The 17,389-nt window shown below is 42.1% G+C and overlaps 1 protein-coding gene across 6 annotated transcripts in view; it reads left to right on the forward strand.

Moving 5' to 3' along the window:
- The window catches only part of hdlbpa (high density lipoprotein binding protein a), a 70,813-nt gene that overhangs the window by 25,318 nt on the left and 28,106 nt on the right, over positions 1 to 17,389 (forward strand). For 4 of the 6 annotated variants that reach the window (XM_078410617.1, XM_078410616.1, XM_078410615.1 and 1 more), the window contains exons 2-9: positions 8,111 to 8,186; positions 10,955 to 11,067; positions 12,527 to 12,681; positions 13,343 to 13,558; positions 14,041 to 14,247; positions 14,937 to 15,152; positions 16,017 to 16,223; positions 16,982 to 17,088. In XM_078410617.1, coding sequence (XP_078266743.1) covers positions 10,992 to 11,067; positions 12,527 to 12,681; positions 13,343 to 13,558; positions 14,041 to 14,247; positions 14,937 to 15,152; positions 16,017 to 16,223; positions 16,982 to 17,088 — 1,184 coding nt within the window. In that variant the 5' untranslated portion in view covers positions 8,111 to 8,186; positions 10,955 to 10,991. Of the gene's footprint in view, positions 1 to 8,110; positions 8,187 to 10,954; positions 11,068 to 12,526; positions 12,682 to 13,342; positions 13,559 to 14,040; positions 14,248 to 14,936; positions 15,153 to 16,016; positions 16,224 to 16,981; positions 17,090 to 17,389 lie in introns of all 6 variants that reach the window. The other 2 variants (XM_078410618.1, XM_078410620.1) reach the window with 1 other exon arrangement.

Raw genomic sequence — 17,389 nt, forward strand, 5'->3', positions numbered from 1 at the left:
GGAAATTTGTGTTTGGTAGATTATTTCTTTGTTGTAACAATGCTTCTTGGCAATAAATCTTATACCGTTGGAAAGCCTGTTTATTTCCCTTTTAAATGGTGCCACATTTGTAAGGAACATGCATTTGTGGGATGAGCAGCAGAGCTGAGTATGTGGGTTGCGCCCATGAAAAATCTGCCAAATCTTCTCTGCCAATGCCAAACAGCTTATTCTGCCGTTGCTATTGACGCTTGTTTTGAGCTTCTGGTACCATCAGGTGCCTGATTGGCACCTGATTGGCAGCATCTCTGAGCATGGGCCCTGCTACAGTGGTCAGTAGGTGTCTGCTCCAAGAATCGGCATGCCACGTTTGACTGATCTGGATAGGGCCCGTGCGATAGGGCAACTTAAAGCTGGTATTCCGCAAAACCAAGTTGCGGCATTATTTGGAGTAAGCCCTAGTACCATCTCCAAAGTGAAGGCCAAGTTCCATATAATGGGGGATGTCAGAGACAGGCCGTGAAGTGGGCGTCTCAAGAAGACGACACCCGAAGAAGACCATTTCCTCACCCTGTCAGCACTTAGGAACCGTAGGCTGTCTTCTACAGATTTGCAGTCAAGGTTTGCAGGACGATATGGCCGACGGCTCTCTGCCCAGACAATTCGGAACAGACTGCACGCAGCCGATCTCCGGTCTCATAGGGCTGCCAGGAGGCCTGCCATGACTGCCCTTCACCGTCAGGCCCGTTTGCGCTGGTGTCGGCAACACGTGCACTGGAACCTGAACATGTGGAGGAACGTTATGTTCAGCGATGAGTCCAGATTCTGCCTACGGCAGTTGGATCATAGGGTCAAAGTGTGGAGAAGACGCGGAGAACGCTATGCTGATTGCTGCACTGATAGAGTAACATCTTTTGGTGGAGGCAGTGTGATGGTGTGGGGCGGCATCTCCCTCACTGGAAAAACAAGGCTTGTCATCATTGGAGGCAATCTCAATGCAGAGAGATATCGAGATGAGATTCTGCAACCTGTGGCAATCCCATATCTCCACAGTCTGGGACCAAACTCTATCCTCCAAGATGACAATGCTCGCCCCCACAGAGCAGGGTTTCTCAGAGACTACCTCCAGAATTTGGGAGTGGAGAGGATGGAATGGCCTGCCAGCAGTCCTGACCTCAACCCCATTGAACACTTGTGGGATCAGCTTGGGCGTGCTGTTCGTGCCAGAGTGACCAACACAACCACGTTGGCTGACTTGCGACAAATGCTGGTTGAAGAATGGGATGCCATCCCACAACAGTGTGTGACCAGGTTGGTGACCAGCATGAGGAGGAGGTGCCAGGCTGTTGTGGCTGTGTATGGTTCTTCCACACGCTACTGAGGCTCCTGTTTATTAAATGAATGAATTGTTAAATTGCCAATATGTCTTGTTTCTTCAGACTTCAATCATCCAATCCACCAAACAACACCAAACCGCACCGTCTGTGTCCATTGATCCAGAAATACAGCCTGAGGGTTGCCGGGCCCGCAGGAAAGGTTTGGACCCGACAGGGGTTCCAGGGCCCGCAGGAGGTTTGGACCCAATGGGTCCACGCACCTCTAGTTAGTCTTTAAAACCAGTAACAAACCACAATTTAACAAAAATGTTTAGTGTATATACCAAACAGACATTAGTAGTGCAAAGTCAAAAAAGTAAAAACCACAAACACCCCTTTTTTTGTGACCTGGCAATGCATTTTAGGTTACTACTCGCTCGGTTTTTAAACAAGAAAAGTTGCCCTGCATATCTCCTTTAAACTTCCCCTTCTGACCATAAAGCCATACCCTCTAGAATTTAACACTTCCACGCTGGGGGGGGGAAGAGAGATTCTGACTGCTTTGTCTATGCCCCTCATAATTTTACAAACTTTTCTATCAGGTCTCTTCTTGGATTCCACTCTTAAGAATACAATCCAAATTTGTTCAACCTCCCCTTTAAATATACTTTTTGATTTGTGAAGCAGCTGTTGATTGAGGATATTGAGCTCTTTTATTTTTAATGGTTTCTGTAGCATTCAGCAATGAAATGCCCACCAAGAATATGAACCTTTTCATTTTGAGTGAAGATTGTCCCGTGACTAATTATGAAGCTTGACACCTGGTCATGTTGATCCTTGCCAGCAGCAGTAAGAGTAAACAAGATTAGAGTCGTTATCTTCTAAACTTGCAAATACTGATCTGATTCCTTGGTCATCATGCACCACGATCACAATTCATGGAATCATACATCATGACATAACATAAAAGTAAAAGAAGCATCCTTAAAGCTGTAAATTGATTCGCACCTCAATTCCACAGACCTTTCCCAGCTTGGAGTCTGCTGGTCTATGGCAAGGGATTACCTTGACCTTGCTTTGTATGCAGGGTAAGAGAAAAATTAAGTGGTGGTAGCTAGAATCTTGAGTTGGTCATTGTTCCTTATTTTTTGTCATTTAGCCTCTTCACCTGAGAACCCTACATTCGATGGACTGGGGCTGTGACTGATGCAAGCAAGTTGTTTTCGTTAGTCTTGAGATCGTGCTGATTGGTATTGTAGGATAACATACACAAAGACCATGAGTTCTCCACGTAAGAGACTGACATACAAGCCTTTTTAGTGTGAAATGAACATTGCCCTCATGGATGCTGCATGAATTTCAAAACCAAAGTAAGCCTGAGATTTAAGCTTGGGGACATGGTTTAAGATGTGGGGGTGTAGATTTAATAGGACCCTGAGGCACAGTGTTTTCACACACAGGATGGTGGGTATATGGAACGAGCAGAAAGAGGAGTTAGTTGAAGGAGGTACTATAACAGTCAGAAAACATTTCGACAGGTTCATGGATAAGCAAGGTTTATTGGGATATGCGGGTAGGTGGGATCAGTGTAAATGGGGCATCTTGATCAGCATGAGGAGGTTGGGGCCCAAGGGCCTATTTCCATGCGTATGACTGATTCTATTTTCAGTCAAAGCTGAAATAATAATTTTATCTGAGATGTGCAATGGGCATACTCTTAATAAAAGCTAGTCCCCCCCCCCCCCCCCCTTAATTTGGGCTGCTTGATATTTTTAAAAGATGCCACCATTTACTTTTCACATGGAAACGTAAAGAATCGCAGATGCTGGTTTACAATAAAAGCCACAAAGTGCTGGAGTAACTTGGTGGGCCAGGCAGTGTCTCTGGAGAACCCGAAAAGATGATGTTTTGGGTTGGGGTCTTTAGATGGGTATTTGTTACTGCAGGAAATGCACCTGCCTTTGCCTTTGATGCCTTTGCTGCCTAGCTCCTTCTAATATGTACCAGCTCAGTTCCTGGCTAGCTGTCTGAAATTTAAAGTGTTTGCCTTTTTGCAATTGTTGTCTGATGCATGCACTTCATTGCCAATGAACCAACAACCAATATTTGCAAAATAAAGTCCACATAGGGAATGAGCAAGATTGAAGGATAAATGCTGGTTAAGATGACCTGTATGTGTCCTAATCTGATAAATAGTGGTATTGGCTCCAAACATGTACAACGTTCCATTGGTGCTGGAAGTGCCAACCTAGATTTTAAACCTTGCTTTCTTGGTAGAAAATCTTCCACCTTTGAGGGATGTGTGCACTCCTGGCTGAAGTTCATAAATTCAAGTTTAGCTGGGTCTTTTGTGCTATTTTGCTTTCTGTATATTCATGGTTATTTCAGTCTAAAGAAGAGTCCCAACCCAAAATGTCACCTATTCCTTTTCTCCAGAGATACTGCCTGACTTGCTGAGTTACTTTTTGCATCTATCTTCTGTTTAAACCAGCATCTGCAGTTTCTTCCTAAACATGATTATTTTCATTGCTCTCTTATTGACTATTAGCTTGCCTCCATGGGTGCAATTGAAGTATTGTGTGAAGTTCTGGCTGCTCCATACGGGAAGGATGTGGATGCTTTGGAGAAGGTGCAAAAGATGTTTCCCCGCATGCTACCTTGATATTAGCTATATGAAGAGTTGGCCATACTTGGATTGTTTTCTCTGGGATGCTAGAGGTTGAGGGATGACTTGATAGAAGTATGTAACATTATGATGGGCATAGAAAAAGTAGACAGTCAGAACCTTTTACCCCAGCATGCAAATGTCAAGGATTAGACTGTGGCTTTAATGTGAGAGGAGCAATGTTTAAAATAAATGTGTGAGGCAAATGTTGGTGTCATCTCATTCTTTACTAGCCCACCCTGCAAGCATCTGCTCCATTTTTAACTACCAACCTGAAATTTAAAGTGTTTGCACCTGACACAGAGTGGTGAGTGATTAGTGCTGCCAGGGATGATGGTGGTAGATATGGTAGAGACCCACAAGTCAAACTGAAGATGCACCCTGTAACTGGTAAGCTAGAAAACGAGGCAATACAACTTAGCTGTTTTCCACTGCTGGCAGCACTTGTTGATTTGTCTGTATCCTGGCACATTGCCAGAAATGGAACTAGTGTTTTGAATTCTGCGTAATGTAGCGGTTCAGCCATTGGTTTGGAAATTGAACTTTCCAGGTGTGTACTATAGTTCTACTCTTGATTTTTTCATTATTTCTGGAGGACATGAGTAGACTGACGTCACCTAGTCATGTCCTCCAGAGATGCTGCCCAACCCACTGATTTAAGTCAGCATTTTGTCTTTTTATGTAAAGCAATTCCTTGTCACCAGTCCTCCATATAAAATTATATGGCATAGATGGGGTAGGCAGTCAAAACCTTTCCCTCGGGGAGGAAATGTTAAAGACCAGAGGGCATAGCCTTAAGGTGGGAGGGGCAAAGTTTAAAGGTGATACGCCTTAATTTTATATATAGAGTGGTGGGCTGCCAGGAGTGATGGTGGAAGCATACAATAGTGATATTTAAGATGCTTTTAGATAGGACATGGATATGCATTGAAATGAGGGATATAGATCATGAACAGGCAGAGGAGATTAGTTGGGATTAGATTCATTAGTTTGGCATCACATTTGGCATGGACATTGTGGATGGAAGGGCCTGTTCCTGTGCTGTACTGTTTTATGTACTGCAGAAGCTTCATGCAACATTGGCCTATGAATGGCCTACTCCTGCACCTATTGTCTATTTGATTTGGGAATCCATGAATTGGTCTACTCTGCTTCCCATTAGCCTTGATAATAAGTTGGGCGGCACAGTGGGGCAGCAGAAGAGTTTGTTGCCTTGCAGCGCCAGAGACCCGGGTTCGATCCCGACTACGGGTGTTGTCTGTACGGAGTTTGTACGTTCTCCCCATGACTGGATTTTCTCCGAGACCTTCGGTTTCCTCCCGCACTCCAAAGATGTACAGGTTTGTGGGTTAATTGGATTGGTATGAGTGTAAATTGTCTCTAGCATGTGTAGGAAAATGTTAATGTGCTGCGATCGCTGGTTGGTGCGGACTCGGTGGGCCCAAAGGCCTGTTTCTGCACTGTATCTCTAAAATAAACTAAGTCAGACGAGTGATCTGTATTTCTTGAATGTCAGTCAGCTGATTTGGTTGTTTTCCCACACTGGGATTGGATTATTTGCATCCAAAACTTGCATTTCTTCTTTTCCTTATCCTCTTCAAAAACCTCAATGATTTGGTGGAAAGGCATGTTTGGGAGGAAAGCACACTGCATTGGTTTCAGGAAAATGACAAAATAGTGTGAAAATGGAATTTGGATCGATGAAAAGTAGTGGTTAGGATAGAACAAGGCATGTTGAGTAGTTGTTGCGTTTGGCTCAGAGTGAGTGCTGCTGTTGCAGTGGTTCCTGTTCTGGGATATCTTTTGGAAAAAGGATTTGGGAACTTGGTGGGTATAATTTAGTGTCCACCAGTTTTGTGGCATTCAGGGATCAGGATCAAATGGTCTGTAACTTCTGTCTGCATTTCTCAATAATTCTCTACAACCTACATCCTCGTAGAAAATATTTCAAAAATTCCTTCAAATATGACCTCCAATCCTCTGTCCAGTTCTTTTCTAGTTTCCCTGATTGCACCTTTTGGCTAATTTCTGCCAACCCCAGTACAAATGGACTCCTGATAAGGTTGTGCTGACTAGAGACTTGTGAATGCTAATACCTTGCTATGGCATGAAAATCAAAATTGACTGCTTGTTGTGAATAGACTAGACTGCAATGAAATTGATCGAATGCTCCATGATTGTTATTGACTTTGTAAGGAAATGTGTCGATGAGTGTGTTGCCTGGCCAGAAGCCTTGGATGAACCAGGAAGTCCACAATATACTGGGGACTGGATCTTGGGCATTTGGGTTTGGCAATACAAGGTTGTATAGGATGTTTGGATTCAACCTCTAAGGCCATCAAGAAAGTGAAGGGACACGTTCAGTCTAAAGTGGAGGATCAGACAGATGATTGGCAGCTAGAGCAAGGCCATTACTTCATAGAAGGGGAAACCAAGTGTAGCTTTGTATGTGTTTCTCAATATTTGTTTTGGAGCAACAATTCCTTCTCGATAACCATCAGCATAGGAGCACCTCAACACTCTGCTCATTTCTCTGCTCGATGCTGTAGAGCCATGCCCTTGTAGACAGATACTGCTCCAATGCCATGTGGTTTTATCACATCATTCAATATTGCTCACAATATTGTTGACAAAAGAGTTGATTATTACTTAAGGAATAAAAAGCCAATGATTCATGAACCTGTCTTCAAAAGGATGGCAGTGGAGAGGGTCCATTACAAAGAAAGCTCAACACTACCTGACAATCGAGGAGATTCAGTATCCTGCTAAATACTCTCTTGGATCTCTACAGGTATACAGCAGAGAACGTACTGACTGGTTGCACCATGCCTTGATTAGGTAAATTGAATGCTAATGAAGAAGGCTGTAAAAAATAGACATTGACTGGTTTGTGGGTATTGACCTCTCCATCATCAAAGGAATCTACGTGGTGTGCTGCCTCATACAGCCAATATAAAAGACCCACACCATCCTGGCCACGCACTGATCTCACAGCTACTATCTGAAAAAGATACAGGCATCTGAGAATCACTATCTCCAGGTAAAAGAACAGCTTCTTCCCAGCTGTTGCCAGGCTCTGGAACCACACTGCACAACCCTAACTTGCCAGCAAACGACTCTTTTTTTGTTGCACTTTGTACACACTGGTATTGCTGAATATGCAATCAATCCAATAAATGAATTTTGTGTTGATGAACAGCGAGTAAGAATCTTGCTGTCCTGTTACTGGTACATGTGGCAATTAAACATTTATGATTCCAAGCTCTTGTGTGGGATGCTTACTGTCTACAGTGGGGTAGAAAGTATCTACTGCTTCCCAGTCCTAATTCCTGAGTACTGTGGTTTGAATATGACCAGTGTTTGGTTAAACTAGATTTTTCATGATTTTAATTATTAGCTAGTAGTAATATTGCATTATATAACTGATCTTTTTTTCTTTAATGCAGCCTTTCTTCCCTCCAGACTGCTAGCATATCCCCATTCCTTTGTACATGTTAACCAAATGGCAGCTGCTGTCAATTGACTTGCCGTTTCCTATGATCCTCTTGACTTGCTCACCCACTCCATGAAAGTATCCAAAATTATGGGACCATTTATTCACTATAGGTGAATATTATGGGACCATTTTATGGGACCATTTATTCACTGGAGGTGTCCAACTATCCCCAGGGAAGTGTGAACCATATTTTGCAAACTGGTCTTTAAACAATTAATGCACCAACTTTCAAACTCTCAGTATCTGTATTCAAATACAATTAACCTATCAAAACAGATTCACTGGTGCAGGGGCACATACTGAGGCGATGGGTAGTTTGATTACTTTCAGAGCAATGCTCTTGGATACAAAACGTCTGAAGGAACTCATCGCATCAGGCAGCATCCGTAGCAGGAAATGTACCGACTATGTTTTGGTTTGAGGCCCTTCATCTGGACTGATATTTCCTTCTAAAGTAGGGTCTTTACCTGAAATGTTGTCTGCCCATTTCTTTTTGCAGATGCTGCCTGTCCTGCTGATTTATTGCAACATTAATTTATTTGCTGATTTATTTGTGCGAGATTTCAGCATCTGAAGTCTCTTGTTCACAATAGTTCAAATTGTCTATTGACCAATGGCTGTTCATTGAGTGTCCGTCACCATTTTCTGTTGCAGATCAAAAAGCTGGCAGGCTGACGTGGGCAGGCATCCACCTACAGGACGGACTTTCTGGCAACTGACCATTTAGCTTGTGAGTATTGTGCATGATCTCCAAGCATAATAATAATCTCAATCTCAATAAAACTTTATTAGCCAAGTATGTTTTGCAATATACGAGGAACTTCATTTGCCATACAGTCATGACAATAAAAAGCAACAGGACACACAAAATACATTTTAACATGACCATCCACCACAGTGACTCCTTCACATTCCTCACTGTGATAGAAGGTGAAAAAAAGTTCAATTTCTCCCTTCTTTGTCCTCCAGCAGTCGGGGGCTCTAATCTTCCGTTGACGGGATGATCTTGACTCCCGTAGCCGGCGGCGAGCCTTCCTCGTCGGGGCAATCAAGCTCCTTCATCGGGGGGGCGGTGGGGGATCTCAGCTCCCCCACGCCGGCGATCTACCGCGGGTCGGGACCAGCCGAACCACGTGCAGCTTTTGGAGCTCCCGACCGGTCTCAACCCGAGACTGCGAGCTCCTGATGTTAAAATCCGCAGGCTGCATTGGAGCGTCGATCCCAGGCAAGGGATTGCAGGCTCAGATGATAAGTCCATGCCCCCGCGGGGACTCGAGGTCAGTCCTAGGCAAAACCTCCAGCTTCGTGTTGTTAGGCCGCAGAGCGACCAGAGATACGATCCGGAAATCAATCGCATATCCGGCAAGGTAAGGGATTGAAAAAAAGTTTCCCCTGACCCCCGCGCCCACTCCTCACATAAAACAAACCAGAGAACATTTACACAAAATTTTAAAACTTACCAAAAATAACAAAAAGAGTTTGAAAAGGACAGACAGACTGAAGGTGAGGCAGCCATCGTGTGGCGCCCCCTGGTGAGGTTTGGTGGAAACATGCTGGTAAATGCCTTGTCTCTGTTTGTGCTCGTGGAAGGTACCAAGTCTAAAACTATCTCGAGGTACTTGAGGCTGGCCAAGGATAAAAATTGTTACATAGGATGTTTATAGCATGGGAACACTCCCTCTTCTGTTCCATATGACCTACTTGCCTCAGCTGACTTCTACTTGTTTTTCCCTGAATTACTCTCTGCTACTATCCTCGCCACCCAGTTCCAAGTTCTACTCTCTAGATACTCTAACTAAAGCTGCCACTAAATTCACTGCTAGTATTATTAAATCTCTTGTTAATGAGCCCTGGATTTGCATAATGACACGAGAGGAAAATATCTTCTCTACATGGACTCTGATCACCGTTATAATCTGAGCACTACTTCTAAGGTCTTTATTTTCATTCTTTGGGTTGTGTTCTTCTATTATGAGGCTTTTCTATCATCACCACCACCCCCCTTTTTTGTTGCTGTACCTCTATCCTATTTGTAATAAGACCTGAACTATCAACATTATTGTGACTGTTAACATGGTCGTTTGTTGCCATGTTAAATAATTTGTTGACTTCTTGTTCAATAGTGCTACTTGTAATGTTTGTGTTTTTATAACTACTTAATATCTGAAATGGGGGGGGGGGGGTGGTGTTGCTAGAATCAATTATAGATGAAGTTGCAGGACCTTGAGGAAATCGTATGTCAATTACCTGTCATGTTCTCGTGTTTGCATGCATCCTTTTAACCATGTGAACAGTAAATAAATGTGTACTTGGATTTCCATTTGAATGGGCAATAAGAGGGCATGGGTTTGCAGGTAATTAGTTTGGCGAGGAGAGTGGCTCACTGAAGAGTTGTGAAAAAATGGGTCTCTTGCAGAATTGGCATTAACATTTGGGGTGCCACAGGATTCAATACTGGGATCTTGGAGGATTTAAATGTTTTTCTTTTATGAATTACTTGGATGGAGAGACTGTACTGTAGCCAGATTTGGTGATCCTGCAAAGATGAATGAGGGCAGCAGGAGTATAATGAGATGTCGGGAAGAATGACTTTTTTTGGGTGAAATTACAATTTTTTGCAATAGCAAGACTCCCAGTTTCCTTTGCAGAGGAAACTGGAGGTTGGCATTTCATTGGGAAGGCTGATATGCCCTTTATTCAAGACCCATGCAATATAAAGTAGAAAAATAATAATTTACTGGATGCTGATGTGAGATCGCACCTGAGACTTTGTCTCCATTATGTAATGACCTACTTACATTTGAGGTGGTGCCAAGGAGGTCCAGTGGGTTGCTTCCAAACGTGAATGGTTGTGCCAGCATTGCTCTTTGTGCAGAATGAGTGGTGGTCGTTTTGAAACATAAGATTCTGACAGGATGAATATTGGGAAGATGTTTCCCATAATGGGGATATTATCAATCTAGGGAATTTGTTTTCAGAAATGTCATCTGCTTTAAAGCTCAGATCAGCATGTATTTGTATCTCTGCTGGAGAACTGGAATTGGAGTCATTGAATATGTGACCCCCCTCCTCTTTCCCTTTCATGTTGGGAGGAGGGGATTATGGTGGTAGGAGACTGATCTTAGAAATTGGTCTGTATAGTAATTTTCCATAAAGTGAAGCAATATCACCTGGACATCCATGAAGAAACATGAGATGGAAAAAAAATGGTGCTCATTAATTTTAGAGCTTATTTTAATTCCATATCCTAGATTTGTGCTTTGGTTGCAATTTATGAATTTCTGTTACCTGCACTGCCATAACTTGGGGATTGTCTATATTTACCAGGCAGACATTCCTTTTAAATGAGAAAGAAGTTGGGGAAATATGGAGAGAGCAGTAATGTAGGTCAAAGCCAAGATTAAATAGCTGAGCAAACTGGAATGGCCAACTGGCTTACACCTCCTGCTTGATCTTGCTAAGACTGCATGTGTTAACAGATCCTTGTCCTTTCTGCAGTGGCATACCCGGACCTCGTGTACGTGGGATATCGACAATGAGTTCTGTAGCCGTACTGACACCTGAAAGCTTTGCTGAGCACAGAAGTGGCCTTGATGAGCAACAGGTCAAAGGTTGGTGAACAGTTTTCAAACTACTCAAATTTTTTTATAGACAATAGGTGCAGGAGTAGGACATTCGGCCCTTCGAGCCAGCACCACCATTCAATGTGATCATGGCTGATCATTTTCAATCAGTACCCCATTCCTGCCTTCTCCCCATACCCCCTGACTCCGCTATCCTTAAGAGCTCTATCTAGCTCTCTCTTGAATGCATCCAGAGAACTGGCGTCCACTGCCTTCTGAGACAGAGAATTCCACAGATTTACAACTCTGACTGAAAAAGTTTTTCCTCATCTCCGTTCTAAGAAAAAGCTTTTTCTATTAGTCATGGCTGATCAGTGTTGCTCATTTTCTTTTTTTTTTAGCTGTCCTGAGGCTTATTTCTTAATACATCTTTTTAACTTGATTTGCTTTTGGTATGTGTAGAATTTTGCTTGTTTATCAGCTTTTGTCTGGCTTTAGGAAGACTGGATTTGGTTGTTTTGTTTACCTTTAGGAAAAGTGATTGTCTTTATACTCCACTGACCATCTCAATGGTATATGAACTTGTAACCTTGATGGAAACTTGTCTGAAGCTTCATCCTATTGGCTGCAATGAGTATACAGTGTCTGTAACATACTTTGTAAGGGGATTTGGGACTGAGAGACTGTGGCACAGGGGTACTTCGAATAAAATTCTCGTTATATTTTAATCTTCCTGGACACTAACATTAGCAGAATTTATTGTGCTAAAGCCCATTGCTTGTTTGGATTGTTGTCACATGCTGTTTGCATATGACCCATTGCCTATTTCTGTTCCCAAAAAATGTTTTTCATGTTAACTTTGCAAAGTAATTTTCAGGAGAGAGATTTATTTCTGTTTTTGCCTGCAAAAGTCTTATTTGACTTCAAGGCGCATCTCTGAAAGACACAGTATGCTGGTACCAGGCTACATTCATATTTGAGTGAAATTGATAGCTGGCCAGGCAGTTGTGTCACAACTTCAGTTGGTGCACAAGCTAGAGTTGGTAGGGAATCTCTATCTACTAAAGTGTGGACACTTGATACTGTTTGTGGTTGGTACGTTGTAAGTGGGCTGACTAAACTGCCATAGTAATTAAATAGCTTCTAATCATTGAGACCAGAGTATTTTCCACAATGCTTTTATCTCAAGTCTGCTGTCAGAAATGCAACTATTTTTTCTTTGCTTTTTATGTGGGTGGTGGTGGGGGGGGGGGGAGGATGTGGTGGTGGCGTGGTGGTGGCGTAGTACTTGCTCTTCTTCTAGCCATCCATTGACACGACTGTCAAGTATGATCCCTTGCATAGATGATTCCACCGCATGTTTTTGGATCTAAATGTGAATTTAGATGTGATATCCTTTTGCAATACTTAACCAGAGCTGCAAAAATACAAGTTGTGCATTTTCTGTCTGTATTATAACTGTCTGAAGCTGTCTGCTTGGCATAATCAAATTCTTTTTTACCCATAGCAAATGTTGGCTCTGAAGATGAGACTGATTTGGTACCAACTTACAAGGAAGCATTTCCTCCTCTCCCAGAGAAAACTGCTTCTGGAGATGCCGCAGCAGAACCATCTGGAGCATGGACCAAAATTCGACCACTTAAATCTTCTCTCATCACCCAGGTATGGTTTGTTGGATTTGTCATTCATTCTGGAATGAAGAGTAGGATTGCATAAGTACAGATGACAAATGCCAATGGGTGGAGCATTGATTTCTGAAATTAGGCGGGAGTAATTGATTGTAATTTAACACTTGCTCCTGAGTACTATGTTAGCACGCAACAAAGTTTTTTGCTGTAACTAAGTACATGCGACAATAAACTAAACTATTTTCAAATAATTAAGTAGTGAATATTTTATGATTATGTCGGGTATTGGTTAGTCCTTTCACCATCTCTACCCAGGTTGGATTTGAATCTGCAGTCATGAAGCACAATTCATTTTGATGTAACGATAATCCTATTTTTCTTTCCTCAGATGCTGCCTAATCTGAATATTTCCTTTTCTTTCATTTAAACTCTGTAAAAGTTGTAACAATGGAAAATGCTAGAAGCATTGTTTTAACATGTATGTGGAGTACAGACCCCTTGAAGGTCAACCTAAGTGGCATGATAATAGCAATGTAATGTATATTGGTTGAAAATTTGTCACAACGGAATTTTGTAAAACTAAATTTTGGATAAATAGTTCGTAATCAGAAGGCCATTCCCGAAGTTATTTTTAGGGGAAGGGGTGGCAAATGAACTAACTAATGCCAACTTGCCAACTTTTTCTGTTGGTTCAGGTTTTTCATGTGCCATTAGAAGAGCGCAAGTACAAGGAAATTAACCAATTTGGAGAGGGAGACCAGGCAAAGATTTGTCTGGATATCATGCAGAAGACTGCTGCGCACATTGAACTCTCATTGGCAAAGGACCAAGGTCTCTCCATCATGGTCTCTGGAAAGCTTGAAGCTGTCATGAAAGCAAGGAAGGAGATTGTTGCTAAGCTGCAGACTCAGGTGAGCTGAGAGTATAGACTGGGGCGGGTTAGAAAGGAACCTCTAAATTAAAAATAAACTAGTTTGGTACAACTAACTTATGTAAATGGATGTGGAATCTACACGATTTTTGCTAAGTATTAGGACAACTGTTAAAATGCATTTGTGTAAACTAGGAGTCGAGTTATTAATCTGAATGCAGTAAAAGGGAACAATTCTCAGGCCAAAAAAAATTGGAGTGGAGATCCTTTTACACTTGTGAAAAGGACTAGAAATGATCTGGATTGTTATTTTTAGCATATTTTAGATAATTTACTGTCCAGTTGGATATGTTGGGATTGCTTATTTCCTGAAAGCTCGGCCAGTACTAGTTGACTCGGCTTGTATACGATTTAGTGTTCTAAGTTGTGACTTAATATTTGCTAGTGTTTGGATTTATTATTAGCGATTGGGTTTCTGTTTGGATGGTTACCTGCTATTTGATTAACTGTCCATTGGTTTAGGCCTCAGCAACAGTAGCCATCCCCAAAGAGCATCATCGTTTTGTGATTGGAAAGAATGGCGAGAAACTACAGGAGTTGGAACTGAAAACGGCGACTAAGATCCAGATTCCTCGCCCTGAAGACCCCAGCAACCAGATTAAAATAACTGGCACAAAAGAAGGCATTGAGAAAGCACGTCATGAAATCTTGCTGATCTCTGCTGAACAGGTAGGTACAGATCATCTTGTGTAACTGATTTTGGATGGTGTCCCAGGAGCTGTGTCTGTCTATCTCTGAACTGGACTGCTAGGAAGATTTGAGATGCTGTCTTTGTATCTTTGGCAGGTTTTTTTTGCAAAGCCTTAGGAACACTAGTCAATGTGGCAAGCATATTCGGTATCCTCTGCTAACTGCATCCTTGCAGTACACCTAATGCGATTCAACTACCATAATGAAACCAGTCATCTGTTTACAGAAGTAAAATTTTGTTTCAGTTGAATTGCATCTATGTTCATAACATCCACTTACAAATGTTAGCAATGTAATTTTTAAATTGTATGTCTCATGGTTTTCAGATTTAATTGTCTAGCTTTTTTTTGTCAAGCCAAATTAATCTTTGAGCCAAGCCAAGTTGAATGTGAAGGGCTGCCCCGGGCTTTTCTAAAGACCTTTCAAGAACATGGTTTTTCATTAGTTTGTGACTTCCTCAGAAGATTAAGACAGATGTATGTCCATTTCAAGAAATGATTTATCTACTTGGATTTATCTTTCTTTTTCCAAGTCCTTTTCTGAGTGTGGGTAGGTGACTTGGAATAGTAATTGCATTGACTGCACCCAACAGAGTTCAATTTTAATGTAAAAAGATAGTGGAGGGGTTTTTAATGTTGGTGATGATGTGACCTCTTTATTTCCCACAGGATAAGCGGGCAGTTGAGCGGATTAACATTGAGAAAGTCTATCACCCGTTTATTGCTGGACCATTTAATAAGGTTTCTGGGGAGCTGATGCAGGAGACTGGGACTCGCATCAATATTCCACCACCAAGTGTTATGAAGAATGAGATTGTTATCACCGGTGAGAAAGAACAGGTTGCACAAGCTGTTATCCGCATCAAGAGGATCTATGAGGATAAGGTAAGAAGGATAATCAACTGGTGGCTCTATCATGAGAAGCGTGTACGTGGTCGGACACCTCGGGTTTTTTTACTGCATGTTCCAAACTAAATATTGCCATTTGCATTGCACATGCTAATAAAGGCAGACACAAAATGCTGGAGTAACTCAGCGCGTCAGGCAGCATCTCGGGAGAGAAGGAATGGGTGACGTTTCGGGTCGAGACCCTTCTTCAGACAGCCAATAAAGGCTGTCGGCTGGTTTGCTGCAGTGAATCAGGTTGCACTTCATGAGATGGGATGGGATGGGTGGGGGAGGGGAAAGAGTGGAGATCAGGGGGATCATGTGCCTTCTATCTTCTGGCAGGGAAGTCTGAGGGGAGAGAAAAGTCAAACACTAAACATTTGAATTTGTATGAAGGTTGGAACTTTGTTAATGTGCATTGTAAGACAGAGAGTGGTATCAATTAACTGATGCCTTATTCACATGGCTCTATGTCAGTTATTAAGTAGAATGCTGGAAATGTTGGGGGCTGGCAAACTTTTTTTTTGCATTTTTCTTCCCTGCAGTGAGTGTTTCCAGGACCGACTGCATGTTTTGCCTCTCCACCCAAGTCCAGTTTCCTTCTCGCCAAATGATTTTTAGATACTTCATCTAAATCACATTAATTTTTCTTTACTCCTCCTGTTTCCCCCCCAAAACACTCCCCCCTACCCAACTCCCTCCCTCCACAGCAAGTAGGTGTGATGTCTGGTTCGCACAGCACCTCAACTGAAATTGAGCAAGTTAGTCCTTTCTGGGATTAAATCCTTTTTGTATTGCACAGGTACATGCTGCAAGATTGTCAAGGGGCAATCTTAAATACATTGTTTATTTTGAATATAGAAAAGCAAAACCACAACAATTGCAGTGGAGGTGAAGAAGTCTCAGCACAAGTATGTTATTGGACCCAAAGGCAACTCATTGCAGGAGATTTTGGAACGGACTGGAGTCTCGGTTGAAATCCCACCTTCTGACAGCAACTCTGAAACTGTCATCCTTCGTGGTGAACCCGATAAACTCGGGCAGGCTCTGACTGAAGTCTATGCTAAAGTAAGTGATGCTCAGTGGATTGACTTTCAGTTGCACAAAGTAATCTTCAGATTGTATTTCAAAATGAGATAATTCAACATTTATTGATATGCTTCACCTCTTGGACAAGTTTTCAGATCCAGTTACATCTCTATCAGCATCTTGCTTGTATGGTAGGTTTAGTGATGTAGCATAACTTCTGTTGATGCTTGTGTCATTAGTACTGTATAGTCTTTTGAAGGCCAGAGCAGATTTTGATTTCCACATGTGTGGAAACGGACCCTTCAGCCCACAGAATTCACACCGACCAACAATCACCCATGCATAGTTTTATCCTACACACCAGGGACAATTTACAGAAGCCAATTAGCACACGTGTTTAGAATATGGAAGGAAACCGGACTATCCAGAGAAAGCTTACGTGGTCACAGGGAGAATGTACAAACTATGCAGACAGCAACAGAGGTCAGAATCAAACTCTGGTATCTGACGCTGCAAGGCAGCAACTCGACAGCTGTGCCACCCTTTTCTAGTTTCTCAAAGTTTATCTTTGGACTTGTATATTCCTTGTTTTGTAGTATTCCTTGTGTATAAGTATAATTCCAAGTCCTAATGGCTTCTGTGGTGAATGTGTACAAATGTAATTGAAAAGCATTTCACTTTTTGTGCGGTGAAATAATGAAGGGTTGCTTGCACAACTCTGAGTAACTCTCTGCATCTGTGTGTCCTTATGAGATGATTCTACTGACTGGTACTTTCTAATTCTTCTTGCCCTGAAGGCAAATAGTTTTACAGTAGCAAGTGTTTCTGCCCCATCTTGGCTACATCGCTTCATAATTGGAAAGAAGGGTCAGAATCTGAGTCGCATCACACAGCAAATGCCAAAGGTATTAAATTTTCTGCTGCTCCAGTAACTTAAAGTTCAATGTGGGGGTAATACTCATTTTCATTTGTTTATTGGGCTTTGGATGTGTAAACAGATCTTGTCTTTGTATCCTGTTGAGCCAAGTCTTTGTATCGATACAAGTCTTTATATCCTGTTGAGCCAAATGGACATTTTTTTGTTCCAGACTGCTGTTAAGATTTTTGTCTTTGCAATGATTTGTCCTGTGACAATTTTGTATCCTTGTAATCAAAGTGAGTTGTACTGTAAATGCTTTGCACTGAAGTGCGTATAATGGTTTCTG

Source organism: Rhinoraja longicauda, chromosome 13, assembly GCF_053455715.1.
Source record: "Rhinoraja longicauda isolate Sanriku21f chromosome 13, sRhiLon1.1, whole genome shotgun sequence".
Lineage (NCBI taxonomy): Eukaryota > Metazoa > Chordata > Chondrichthyes > Rajiformes > Arhynchobatidae > Rhinoraja > Rhinoraja longicauda.